The sequence below is a fragment of the Sinohyriopsis cumingii genome, chromosome 9 (genome assembly GCF_028554795.1).
Source record: "Sinohyriopsis cumingii isolate HCF-2022 chromosome 9, ASM2855479v2, whole genome shotgun sequence".
NCBI classification, from domain to species: Eukaryota; Metazoa; Mollusca; class Bivalvia; order Unionida; family Unionidae; genus Sinohyriopsis; species Sinohyriopsis cumingii.
In genome coordinates, this window is record NC_142969.1 from 82220908 (window position 1) to 82235704 (window position 14797).

At 35.4% G+C, this 14797-nt stretch overlaps 1 protein-coding gene across 3 annotated transcripts in view; it reads right to left on the reverse strand.

The window, feature by feature from the left end:
- Positions 1-13388, reverse strand: part of LOC149792131 (uncharacterized) — a 32187-nt gene extending 18799 nt beyond the window's left edge. For 2 of the 3 annotated variants that reach the window (XM_089970659.1, XM_089970656.1), the window contains exons 1-2: positions 11191-11789; positions 6909-6947 (exon numbers count right to left, since the gene is read on the reverse strand). In XM_089970659.1, the coding sequence (XP_089826785.1) occupies positions 6909-6947; positions 11191-11211 (60 nt within the window). In that variant the 5' untranslated portion in view covers positions 11212-11789. Of the gene's footprint in view, positions 1-6908; positions 6948-11190; positions 11790-13259 lie in introns of those variants that run through there. The other variant, XM_089970658.1, reaches the window with a different exon arrangement.
- Positions 13389-14797: the final 1409 nt, after the last annotated feature.

The following is a 14797-nucleotide window of genomic DNA, read 5'->3' on the forward strand; positions in this document are numbered from 1 at the left end:
CTTTTTTTGTATTCACCAAGCCATGTACCTTTTAAATTTGACAAATATCATTTTCAAGTCCTGGAATTTTATTTATTTTATTTAATCTTGATTGTGTGGATTGCTTCGTTGATTTACAGTTGTTTCATATTCGTTATATACTGACAGTGGGCACCTTCATTGGAATGTGTATTAAGAACGAGTATTTTAATATTATTCTTCATATTTCCGCTTGAATTATTAATACATTGGAAGCAAAATCATGTTTACGCTATTAAGTCTAAAGAATATGAATTTTGCAAAACATATATATGATGGTTTAGTTGAAATATTTCCAGCTGAAATATTTGTTCGAGGTCTATCTGGATTGGATCCACTTCCATGTTGAAGTGAGCAAGCTTCATAAGTTCGAATAAAGAACTCGATTTAAGATCCTTATGCTTTCGATATGAACTTAAACTTCCAAGAATTAGGGAGAAAGTTTGACGACTCACTTAAAGTGAAAATATAATAGGCCAGCATGTCTGGACAAAAGGCCTAAGCTGTTTGACAGGCCAGCTAAACACATTCATCAGGAAGTAGCACGGATATTGCCAGTTGGTTCTTCTATATCATATACGTAGTCGATCTACTGAAATGACTGATTATGCTTAGGCAAACATTCACAGCGCGTAACCTGACGTGAACTAGAAAAAAATAAAAAAATAAATAGAAAACGTCGAACAATTAAAGAAAAGCAAATTCATGTCGTTTCAGAGTCGACGCCGAGAGATAAGACTTCCGTAGATAGTATATGGACTCATCGTACCAGTTGACCGCTCACAAAAAGAGCCGGAAATCGGAATCAAAGGAGCAACCAGAATGTCATTGGCCAGTTTCGAAGCGACATATGCATCCCCTGTGATGGAGTCTGCGAAAAGACACTTTTCAAATGACACCTGGAGTCGGAGTTTAAAGAGGTCCCAGGCGGTTTTGCCAATGAGAATAAATTCCATGGATGTTGTGACGTTTGCACGCATTGGGGTGGGGTTCTTCCAATATAATTTAATTAAATTATGATGAAAGTTCCACCCTGGCTCATGATGTTAGAAAGTTAAATTAGTGACGAGGTAGATTTACATCTCTGAGCCCCCAGTCAGCAGTGCCGACGGTTAAGTTATAGAGAACACGAAGATGAAATTCAATCAATAACAATTTAATAAATTCGATAAATTAAAACGATAACTTTCAATCACCCGTCTTTCCCTCGACCAAGTGACAGCCTAATTCATCCCGTGATTTACAGTGTGAGCTCGATTTTCCCCCGTCCTTGAATCTACTCATCTCTTTCTTTCCCGCTAATTCCTTCCTTCTTTCCGTTCCTCTAACACCTCTTTCGACTCCGTTTCCCTCTCTACTATCTCCTCCTCCAATTTCTCTCCCAGACTTCAACTTCTCCTGACTTCTCTCCTTTCTTCTCCTTTCCTCCGTCTCTCTATCTGAGACTACGGGACCAAACTGTAACTGGTCTGTCCCTCAAAGCTTCCTTTATTGAAGCTGTCTGTACTTAGAATTTCCTGTTCTAAGATTTTCCCGCCAATAACGAATGGCTATTCGGAGTTACGCTAACCTCCACTGGGTAATTTCTCTTAGCGAACTAATTCTTGCCGGAAGACGCGGAGATAACATTCTACCCAAATCAAGTCTCTCCCATATCTCGATTCTGATTGGGTGGCGCTGTGACCCTGTCCAATTGTCTTAACGGCCAGTTCACCCTGTCTGTATGTCTGCAGGGAAAAGAAGTTGAAGTTAAAACACTCCCACTTCTTCAGGCAACTTCTTTTGATCTTGGACAAACGTTTCCACACCTAGGTGATAATTGGCTATCTGGTGGCTTTGCACTCCTAGGTCCGGCTCTCCACTTCTAGCCTCAACAATCTTACGTAATGGGTTAGTGCTAGCCTGCGGCAATGTTTAACATCAAACAATGGCTTGTCAGAATTACTTTGATTATACATGTTTCGAACTGGGGCTACTCTGGGTCGGGGTAAACATGACAGATTTGAACGTCCGAATGTACTTTCAAAAGCGAAGACACGCCATTAATGTGGCAAAGAATTGGATGTCAAAAGATGAGGAACCACTGCCACATTAACTGAAATTACAGTAGTTCCGATAATAACCTAAAGCATTTTTCTAGGGTGAAGAACGTACAACTTGGATAATAACCTGCGTAATTATGACGGCCACATCATCAAGCAGGATGTCAGAATATCCTCGAAGGAAAATATGAACTTCTACCCTGACAGCATGGATACATGCGTGCATTCTCATTGATGCAATATATGTTCGTTAGTTTAAGGGCGGCACCTCGATATTAGGAATACTGGCTAAGGTGGACAAGGAAGCACTTGGCGCCTCATATACAGCCAGATCGACGGGAACAACCTGGTACTATATATAACTTCTTATACAATGAATATGCACGTAGGAATACAGGTGCAGTTGAAACCATTTATATTACTGTGCCATCAAGCAAAACCGGCCAAATGTAGGTTGGTCAACACACAAGAACAGTGATAGACGCTTTTAAGTTGTACATTCTTGAAGTAGATCTCGACGTCCGGAAGAAATCTCATCACACATACATACAGCTAGAACCTGATTGACCTAAAGGCACCATCCATCCCACATAGTTAGCAGGGCAACTATCATAGGGGTTTAGTGAGTGGAACAGGGGGTAGGCTCCTGTGTGATTGAAGGTTGTTCTCAACCTCCAAAAAAGAGCGCCTATGAGGTTGAACCCTTATGCTCTACATCAGTCATGGGATGTGAGTTATCACAGCTCACATGGCATAGGTCATTGAACCTAGCATCCAGCTTAAACTGACTTTGCAAATGACTTAGTCTTTCTAATGAAAAACTCCGTCTTTGCAAAAACCACGGAAAACCAGATGAATCCGATGCCGGTTGATTTGATGATGTCAGAAGGCGATGAAGACCAGCTGAATAACCTACTCTGATGGCTTCATTTGCCTAGATGTGACAAATCGATCCGATCCGTCCATGTCTGAATTTAATGCATCCTAGAATGCGTTTCCACTTGAGAATGCGGCAGTGTTGGCGATTGCCGACCGTCATAGAAAATGAAGCGGATATTAGTGTCGCCAAACATAATACCATTATTAGCAGAAATCTTTCACTGTTTGCCTAGCATGGCATGTTTACCTATAACTCATCGTTTAGATGTAAAGGCGTGTGATCCGTCTTTTAAGTGCGTAAGGTTTGTGCTTACTGAGAAGTTGAAAATCATAAAATATCCTTCTTAAAGGACCAAAGAAAGAATCCATGTTAAATGAGGCTTCCGAGGTTAGTCACATGTGGTGTTGTATATTTGTTACACTATTACATTAGAACATGTTCAGACGTGTGCCTAGAGGTAACTTGGGTCTCCTGTGGTATTTGGCATTTCAAGGGACAAACTGTCTTTTGCGGGGATGCTGTACTCTTGGCCAGCAACTAAGGTAGACTCATGGAACATTCGATGATATCCCTCTGTATATAGTTCGTGTTTGCTTACTGTTGTATTTTCATCTGCCCTGCGTTATTTCATGATATTGGAAAGTTTGTTTCAAGAAGAACATATACCTGACATACTGATTTTAATGACATACATCAACAGTTAATGTACTCCTATTTAGTTTTTCATATTTGTGTATAAAGTCAGACCACTGGAAATTTGTGAAGATTATTTTCTTTTCAAAGAGAGGTGGGCTTCATTAGTAATCCATGATTTAAAAAATATTTACTGTTTCATCTAACGTTTAATGTAACACGTCTATTACTAAGTACGTACTTTACTAATAATTATTGTATCCAGTCCTTTATCCATATGTTTTCAGATTTGTTTGTTCTAATGTCTTGTGAGGAAACCGTGTCCTTTGATATTTAAAAGTATGTTATTTTATTACTATGGATAATGACAACCTCCCGCCGTTTTGTGGGACCTTAAAACTTGATTATCAATCGGGCGAATAATCGCGTAAACAGTAACAGTTTTCTGGGCTGGAGTGTTTAGATTTGAGAAATAAAAGTAGCTCATATTTATATGTACTAAACTTTGTATTATTATCATTCTTTATACTTGTCCCGGTGAATTCGATTAAAGGGTTTCTATCTTTGATTTTGCTATTTTGTATCTATTGACATCGAGTTGATAGGCAGTTTGGATCAGTGAACGTGTGAGCACCTTATTAATATTCAATGCAGCGGCGGTGATAAATGCATCCTGAATAATACGTAATCATGCTCGAAATCATTTCAGTGAACATTATTGAAATGTATTATTGTGTAGCCATCACAACTATTAGACAGCCGTATACCTTGCATACTCCAACGTTGTAGTAAATTTCATTTCCTCTATTTCAGTTATAACAGTTATCGAAAAAGAAAACAATTTACTGACAATACTGTTATATGCATGAACATGAACATCATCTAGATGTCGGACGTGATACGCATATACCATCATATTTTAGCAACGTTTCCATTTGGATCATATAAGCCGATATGTAAAGTACCTAATTCATTTCGACAATTATAGGGAATTGGCCATTGCCCAAGTTGTTTATTCCTACTGCAAGCTTTTGGACGAAATATTTATTTGCTATGGACTTAAAAAGTCAAATACTTCAAACTTGGAGTTTGGGATCATTGCTAACCTACTCTCTCTCTCTCTCTCTCTCTCTCTCTCTCTCTCTCTCTCTATATATATATATATATCCGTCTCTGTACCTGTCTCCCTCTCTCTCTCTCTCTCTCTCTCTCTCTCTCTCTCTCTCTCTCTCTATATATATATATATATATATATATATATATATATATATATATATATATATATATATATATATGCAGTTATAAACATACAAGTTACCATCATAATTTATTCCATTCTGTAAGGGAGTAGCTACTTAGATATAATAATGAAAAGTTATAAACTAAATAATACAAATAAAATGAGAGAAGAAATGTCAAAATGACCACAAATTTGATTTATGAATAAGACAACATATCTGCTGATACAAGGATGCCGATCTGTAAAGTGTTTTTGCAAGTTTGACCAAGTTATGTTTGTCATTGTGAAGGTATGTCAACCATATATAATAATTTAAACAAGGTTCTTGTCAGCTATATAAAAGTGGAACGAGGCACGTTTCACTCTGTCGAAGTGATATACACAGATCCCAGTGAAATATATACTGACAATGAACGTGACCATCAATGAAACTTTTGGATGCTAAACGTACGAACACGTGTGAACTTGACTGAACCAAACAATTCTAGTTCAAAGTGTAACATGTTCAACATCCAATGCAAACCTTATGATGCATCTTACATATATGGACGTCGATTTACTATTAGAGTTATTATTATTATTATTATTATTATGGTAGCAGTAATAGTAGTCATTACATGAAACATAAATATATGAATGCCTTTGTCTGACGTAGTAAAAATTATATCTAAGATGCACAGATGCAAGTGAAAAGTGTTAATGGCGACAAATAGAGCTTCTTAGGCCATATCAAATCAATATGAACATAATAAAAATAGTCTCCGCTCGTATTCACACGCAAAATTAGCTGTCTATTTTGTGTGTTACGACTCTGTTTCTTAAAGCAAATAACATCAATAAGGGAAACCAGCAATTAACATACAGTTCAATAAAATATAAATTTCCCTTTGAATACATAGTGACAATTTCAAAGGACACTTGCGGTAGTGTTAATTAATTCCCAAATAATCCTAAACGTCACATCTCAGTTCCAAAATTATAGAATGTTCAGATTAAATTCCAATAATCGTGAATGCTATGATATGCCTCAATATTTTAATCCATAATATCTTTGAGTGATTTCTCGTTGATCATCAATAGCGTTTTTACCTAAAGAGTCAATGATCACTTTATAATTCCAACGGATGATTATAAAACAATTATTAATATTAAATTATATATTAACACAGCAGAAAAAGATTTTACAGACCATCTTTCTGCACAAATTAAGAATCGGTTATAAAATGGTATAACTATTAATTTCATTTTATCTATGATATGTTCTAAATTCCTATGGAAAACCTCAAGTGTTCAATTCAAATACTGGAAAACATCTCTTAGCTTTTCCGATTCAAACAAAACAGCCACGGTAGGCATAATCCTCAGTTCTGGACAAAAATAAGCCCAAGCTATATATGACAAGTCATGTCAAAGCTTGTTGTTGTTATAAATATGTTCCTCCACCACGTTCACTTGTAATATCAGCATAATCATCTGTCTGTTTCTGTTCAGTGGAAATTAACATATCTATATATATATATATGTGTGTGTGTGTGTGTTTGTGTGTGTGTTTGTTTGTGTGTGTGCAAAGAGAGAACTAAACATAATGAAATACAAGGGCACATATGGATCCCTACGAAATCTAATCTACCCTTAATGGCGAAGATAACTTCATCAGACAGATCAAATATAACGATACTCTCTTGTATCGAAATCGTTTACGCGTCTTTTATTTCGTTTGTATCACATTTCATTTCATTAATTTTAAATTTGTTTTGGCTTTTGGGATTCTTTGTATCAGCAGGTAAATCTAGAGGATTAGTGTATAGGAGACACTCTGTATGCGGGTGACTGCTTGGTTTGTTTTCCCTTATGGCACATATTATTGAACTTTTTCACACACAAAAGCACACATACACACACACACACACAAACACACACATGCACATACGCGCGAGCGTTCACTTCTTGCATGACCTATTTATGCATTTTGCAATCGAGTCTCAAGGATGAAGCAAACCTATACATAATTTAATCTCCAACAGCATTGCAAGCATATGCAACATAAACATAACAACACCTAATCTAACTAAACAAAGTTGAAATCGTATCTCACCTTTTCTGTGCTTCCGAAGAAATCCAACATCGCACCCATCTACGTGGAATAATAATAATAATAATAATAATAATAATAATAATAATTTTATTTGTAACTAAGGAAGCTAATCCATTATACATATGCATTCAATATACATAACCCAATGGCAGGCGATACAAATAAGTGTTTTGGTCTGCAACATAAAAAATTATATTTAGTTCAAGTGTTATGCAACAAACTCGACGTAATTTTGATTTTCTCTTCTAATTGGGAGTTATACTTAGTTTCTATTGCGCAGTAACTATAGAAAAAGAAAATAATAATATCCTTTCAACCTGCAATTAGTAAGCAGAGGTTTGCGATATCTATATCAATCTATATATATATATATATATATATATATATATATATATATATATATATATATATATATATATATATATATATATATATATACATACATAGTCTATGTAACAGGAGTTGATTATAAAACAGTTCATCTAATCTTTTACGATTTTATCGTGAACAATGCTGAATTAATCATATACGTTTAATGCATCATTTGTATAAAAGTCTTAAATTGTTTTAGAGTCTCGTTGCATGTATTCCATGGGCATATTTAAAAAAGATAATATGCATCCAGAGTAATTGTAATAAGATTGAATTTGTTACCTCTGTATCGCCATAGCACAACGTTTTATAATTACTGAGGAAGCTAAAATAAGTATTGCTTCTTTCATATTTCATTTAATTTCACACTATAGGCATTATTATCGCAGTCTACTAACCACATTTTACACAGACTTAGCAATGTCAACAAAGACAATTAAACTGTCCGCATAAACTGTAAGACGGATGATAATGTTTTTACGAAAACTCCAGGTTTCCTTAAGCTGAGAAGAGCACCAGATAAGTCACAAATAAAAGACAACAGTTAAGGCGATAGAACAAAACATTAGCGTATGCAGACCCGTCAATTACAATATTATGATATATCAATGATGAATTTAGTACGTGCATTTACAACATTATATATAGCCATATTAATTCGTATCATTTTTCCATTAATACGTGCACTAACTAGCTAATGGTATAGTACAGTCCTCTCCACCTCTGTTGAAGCATTTTCCTAGTTTAAACAATATGCCCATGTGTAATTTTTAAATACCTACATATTGATACAATATTTAAAAGCAACATGCACCGTTTTTCTTTTACAAAATCAACATATGTAACGACAAAATTAGCTACTCAATCACAAAATACAAATCGAACATTTAAAATGAAACTATTTGACAATGTTTTGGCGTCAAACCTGACTCCACTGATCTTTGCGTCAATGCATACTGCGTTTCCTAATTAAAGTTAAAATATCTCCATCATATTCACAAAATTTACCAGTCCGTTATTCAAGTACACATCATCTGAACAACGTATACATGAAATTGTTGACGAGAGCTACTCTATCATCGGGACATAACTCGTGTTGACCACTTTGAGAACTTTGACTTTCAAATATAAGTGACTCTTATTCATCTTAGGCCTGAGATACTGGCTGATATAAAGACAGAGGCGATTAAATTCTGCCAATTGGGTTTATTGCATAGTCATCATGGTAGGTGGCATTGCAACCATATCGAGTTCTAGCTTGAAAAATTCGCAAGTATCTCAGTGCATAATTTTATGTTACTAATTAAATTCGTCCGATTCTCTGCTAGTTCTTCTTTATTAATTATTTCTGAAGTTTATTCGACCTTTCAATGTGTCGTGTCCATGCTGTTGTGTTAAAGAGGATTGAATGCTTCAGCTAGAAGCATGCAGCGAAGTTAAGCTGGTCTCTCTGCGATCTAAAACATATTTTTCAGCTTGAAGAAAAGTATGCATGCCTGCTCTCACGAAGGCTTTTCTTGAACTTAGTCGATAAGGCCATCTCGGATTTTGTTTCCCCTAGCGTCATAGCATTATCGTTCAAAGCGTGCCATCCTCGAGTAACCGTCACTGTGCAGAATTTTTCAAAAATATTGTATCCCTGTGACTTTTCCTTTAGAGAATATAAACCTTTGTCCAAAATCTCATTTTATACTAATCCCGCCATTGTCTAATTCCGAGTTATTGACAGGCAAGTAACGAGGATATACAAATTCACGGCTAATGGTATACCTGTTTACACCCTCCTCGTAAGATGCGAAGGCAGAATAAACTTTCAAAGGAATAGTTCATAGTAAGGGCAAAGCTGTATCCCCTGCCACCTTGAACTCTATCACATCCAGAACAAAAGGTAACCTTTTGTCATATTTAAAACGGATTGTCATATGATAATCCATCGATAGCAGTTAATCTTGGCAGATTTGCTCGCTTTCTACAGAGAAGTGCTAAACTAAATAGATATACGACAGTTTTGACAAGGTCTCGATCCTTTTGTATACATTACTCTATAGGACTTCTGATCGTATATGTATTCAGTTCATATGGATTGCGATGTGTTGACTTTTAAATTGGTAATAAAACCAGTGAGGTAAGCCCAGATTGCTTAACGGCAAATCGCATAATCTATAAATTCACCAAGTTGATAGATAAATATTACAAGCAATATAATGAGTTTATATCATCATACAGATTCTCAACTGCTAATATAGTGTGATAAATCAACACGAACATCTGAGTCCATACTGATTGACGAAATGTGGGTCTGATGTCCACTGTACTTTTAAATGTACAGTTTTGCTGTCTAAAAATCTTTCTGGAACAAAAACCTGCGTTTACTTTAGTGACAGCCGTATCAAACCTGAAATTCAAAATGGCCACAGGAAAGAGGGTTGTGATATTCTCGTGAATATATAAGTCACCACACATACGATTTGTACTGGATATAAAATGTACCACCTAAAGAACCTTTCAGCCGACGGTAGCTCCACAGCGTGAGAAACATCGTTTAGTGTATACAATGTAGAGCGATCTCTGTAGCCAAAACTGGCTGCAGATGTTTGCATGCATTAATGAACAGGTGATATCAGCCACTAAACTGCCAATCAATCTCCTCATGGATAAGGGGCTGTTTTGTCGGCCTACGGCTAACACTACTTTAGATCAAGATTTAACTTAAGGATTTATATATGTCAGAACGAAGCAACAGTAATTTGTACCCTTATGTAATAAATAATTTACTGAAATCCTGTTCTATCAAAGGATTATGCAATGTAGAGAGACTAGAATAGGTGTGCAAATAAGAATATAACAAACTAAATACATAGCAGCCCGGCTGAAAGGAAAGCAGGGACTGGGAGACAACAGTAACATGATTGCTAGTCGTGAAACACACATATGAGGAAGGTAGTGCATATCTGTCACAAAGAGAAATATACTTATCTTCCAACATTTGCGAATTGAAACATGCAACCGCATAATGGACTAACACTGCCCTCTATACGGCAAGAATCACTATTAAAATGCAAAACAAGACCAGGAAAAGAGTCATGCGACATAATGATAGCGGAGGAGAGAACAAACCTGTTATGGAATATATTTAATCAATTGGGTAATATAACTTAACAATAGGACTGACACATGTACGTCCCTATCCCAAAGTAGGACGATCCCATGAGTACCCGTTTTGACAATTTATATTAATAAATATAACAACACTACCAACCAGGATGGGCAACTCACATACATAACTTTACGTTTTTGATCAATGAGTGATACTACTGAGGTCGGCTTGTTAGGGTATATCTGGTGGTGTCCACACCAATAAATCATGAAGGCGAATGGTCCTTCAGTTGTTTCCGGAATGTTTTAATTTACATCTGTTCCCCCCACTGACACGTTTTGCAAAATGTAGCTTGATTGTTTCAGTGGAATCTAAACAGGCTAATATCCGGAACTTCCTAATGAATATACATTCAATTTTCATGGTTACACGTGGAAGAGTATCGATAAAAAGTTACGTTCTGATTATAGCACATATCCCTGAGTTTGCCTGTTAATAACTGAAACTTTTCTAATCCAAACATGTTATCCCTGTTATATAAATGTATCGACCAATGGATAAGTTCATATATATCTGCACTGTATTTATTGTGAATGACATAAACCACAATGAAATCAAATATCTTCGAAAATTAAAGTAGCAACTTTATCTAAGTAAGGGAATTATATTCCAAGTTGCGTGATCTGGCGCTAGTATATTTGCTTGTACATTTAACTCAATCGTCCATAGCAATTTGCTGACTGATTTGTCTCCCTTACGTTGCATTTCTCGCATGAAATTTCCTGGTACAAATTATCACAGAGGTATACTCACCTGAAAACAACGAATTTTCATACTAGACGTAGTACATTTCTTTTGTTCTTCATCTCCATGTATGTTTAGTACTTGCAAGGTTACAACCGGATTGTGCAGTTGTACGTGCTAGGCTTTTGAAGCTCTTTGGCGAAAGCAGTATGTGGTATCAAACAGCTAAGTAGTGTCAAAGAAAAATGTGATAATCGCTGATGCCTTTAGAGATTTGCTTGACCTTTAAAGCATTAAAACTATAGGTACGGTAGACAAATTCACAGATGTAGATCTTTTTATTGACACATTAACGCCAAATTCATATCAAATTGTGTATGGGAACATGGGGAAATTCGTACCTCATGTCAGACTTTCTTTACGTCATTACTTTATCAAAACATAGAAAGATCCATTGAATCATACACTATTAGAAAATGAATACAGCATAAGTGTTTTACTGTGGTTTGTTGTTTTGATTTTGGGTTCTTGTCCTATAGAGTAGATTCATATTTTATAAGTATCTGATTCTGCACATTCTTGACAATACAACATTGACCTTAAGGATTATTATTGAACATTGTTCAACGCCTTGCATACATTAGAAGAGTGCTACTTAAAATACAATTTTCAGTTGAAAGAAAATGCCCTTTCGAACACATACACTAAGATTTTATATCTACAGAATGGAAGTAACATAAGTATGGTTTAGATAGTAAAATTAAAAAAGAAGGTGAAACATTGCTAATCCGAATTTCCAAATGATAACAAGGGATTCGGATTGCTAGTAAACCTACGAATTATTTTCTTCATCAAAAAATTGACATATATTGTATGATTTATGAACTTAGACGAAGTTGTAACACATCAAATATCTTCGATAGATGTGTGTAAACCAGGGTACATTTTGAAATATATGTTGACTATTTCATCTACTCAAATTCACACTGTCATGCCATTTGAATTGTTGCGTATCACGTTCTGGCTATAGTGTATAGCTCTTTTTACCTGAAGTATGTAAAATATTTATCCACAGCTCCTCGTCCATGTTTCCACGTATCGACGATTCGAGACGTTCATTGCCGTCTAAAAACCAGCAACATATATCTTTCAAAATATGGTCACCTTCCGTCATTTTTTCTGGACGTGCACTTGTGTATTGACCGACTAGCCTACGGACGGACGGACATATAAGCACACCGAGACACAGATGGATCTGCATTGGCTCTCTCATTCCGCAATACTATATGGGCTATACAAACTATGAGCTAACAAAGTAAGTTGTGTCAAATATATCAAATAACATAAATGAATTAAGGTATAATAAAAAAAATACTATATGAATTGTTCCTTCCACAGTAGATATATAAATCTTTCCAAAGCCGATAGCTTGCATGATAAGAGCACGCAATGTATTTATGCTCAAATATATTTACTGTTTGATAAAAAATGTAAAAGCTCAAGCATGAATCTGGGGTTCATTTGTACAATATATCCGTTGATAGCTTTGTGGAAGTCAGTTAGCAATATTCCATCAGACTCTTGTCTGAGAGTATTTATATTATCATTTAATTATTTTTAATATATAAGGGTAATAAAATAAGCAAGACGCATATGTTGTCATGAAAACATATATTAAATAATGCACGATCCAAACTAAAATCGGGAAACATTTTCCATTTTTAAGTATGTACTTAAAGATTTAAAATATGCATTTGGTGGCAATCGCTTATAGTTAGAGAGAACTGATGACGAATAAGCAGCTGTATTAAATGAACGATCCTTTTGTCACTGTTGTAAACCATGCTATCTTCTCAAAGTTTACGTACCATTTTTTTTTTCGAGGTTCAAATTTGAGAAATATGGTAAACTTGTCACAAAAAGGTCTGGGAGGTTCACTTGGCCTAAGGTTAAAATGAAAACATTTTCAGAGGCTACATTATTTCCCGTAAACTCTACTTTTTGTAGAAAAACGTGCAACATCCTATCTGCTGGTCTATCCAAAGAGTCAATTATTATGATTGGAAGTTTTCAGCGCAGAGATATAACATAATACAACACTGATAAGTATGCAAGCTTTAAAATTGATAACAAGTTACCTTCTCTGTGTATTCCAATGTAAACCAGCTTAAAAACTGGATCAGTTTCCCTTGAATATTCACAAACCTTGAAAATCACACGATACGGGTAAAGGGACGTAGTTTATGTTTAAAAACCCTAGTCTTTGCGGTATCTCCACGCATGTCTCTCGCATGACTAGTACATTTGTTTAGCTTGAGTCACACCGATAGCAAATGACCCCCCCCCCCGGTCAGGCTTAAACAGTGTATCATAATGGATTTTTCTAACGATGACACATTTTTGAAGGACACAGCTCAGAGGTAATCAGGTATACAATGCGCACAAATATATGCAAGTATCCTAATTAACCGTCCATGTCGTGCACTATGACTTCAGAGGGTCTGGGATTTTGAGAGTGGCTTGTTTTCTTCAGTTCTGTTCGATGGACTCCATATCTGTATTATGACTAATCAGCGGCCACTTTACCATGATGATTAGATACATTATTGACATATCTAAACGAAACATGCAACGAATCCTAAAATTGTCAGGACATGTATATTCATGTGGTTATAAAATAAACCTTATTACTATTCTTTCAACGGTTTTCTATTTTAAGTAAAGATGTTATTCAAAGTTTACTTTACTTGTTCGACATTAAGAAAATGATAATATGTTTTATAAGTAACACATATGCAAATCCTTAAAAAGCATATGTGCAACTAGTGTTCAAACACAGGTCAGAATGGTACATAAAAAATGTGAGAATAATTTAAGAACATTAATAATAATTTGGTTGACAGTTAGTAGCACCTTATAGAAATGACTTATTTTGAATTCTTATTTGACTTTATTTTGTAGGAGTTGGTTTACTTTAGTATATATGTTAAATATAAAGTATCAAACGCCCCGTTATATTGTACAAATTGCTCTTTATATCTATAACAAATGCACCAATATTGCTTTCGATGCTATCATTTTTAAACTTTCCTAATTTCGTTTCAGTTCATCGATTTGCATAATTTGCCGTTTATTAATTATGTCACATATTGAAACATAGAGAAAAAAATGTTTACAATATTGCCCTCGCGACTTAAGTTTGACGTGACGATCTCGTCTCCGTTGTACATAGTGTCATATAAAATATCGACAATATTCAATAATAACTTGATTGATAATAATGGCTGCACAACTGAACATAATTCACATTAGCTACTTCCGTCTACGTGCCATAAAAACTAACCGATAATGCGTAAAAAATGAAGTCATTGATTCGAACGCTGGCTGAGTCATACCAGAGATTTATAAAAATTGTACTAACAGCTACCTTGCTAGGTGCTTAGCATTAAGGCGTTAGCGTTGAGACTGGTCGGCTCGGTGTTAGGATAATGGGACTGGGTAGGAGATCATGCTACATGTCTGCGGAATGATGCTTCAGTGCTTGAAACTATAAACTGCCTCACAGACATCATAACGATATGATTGAAAATTTTCTAACTCTACATTAAAAATCCAAAATACAAGCATAGTATTATTATTCTACTGATTATCAACTATGACTACCTTACCAAGTCAA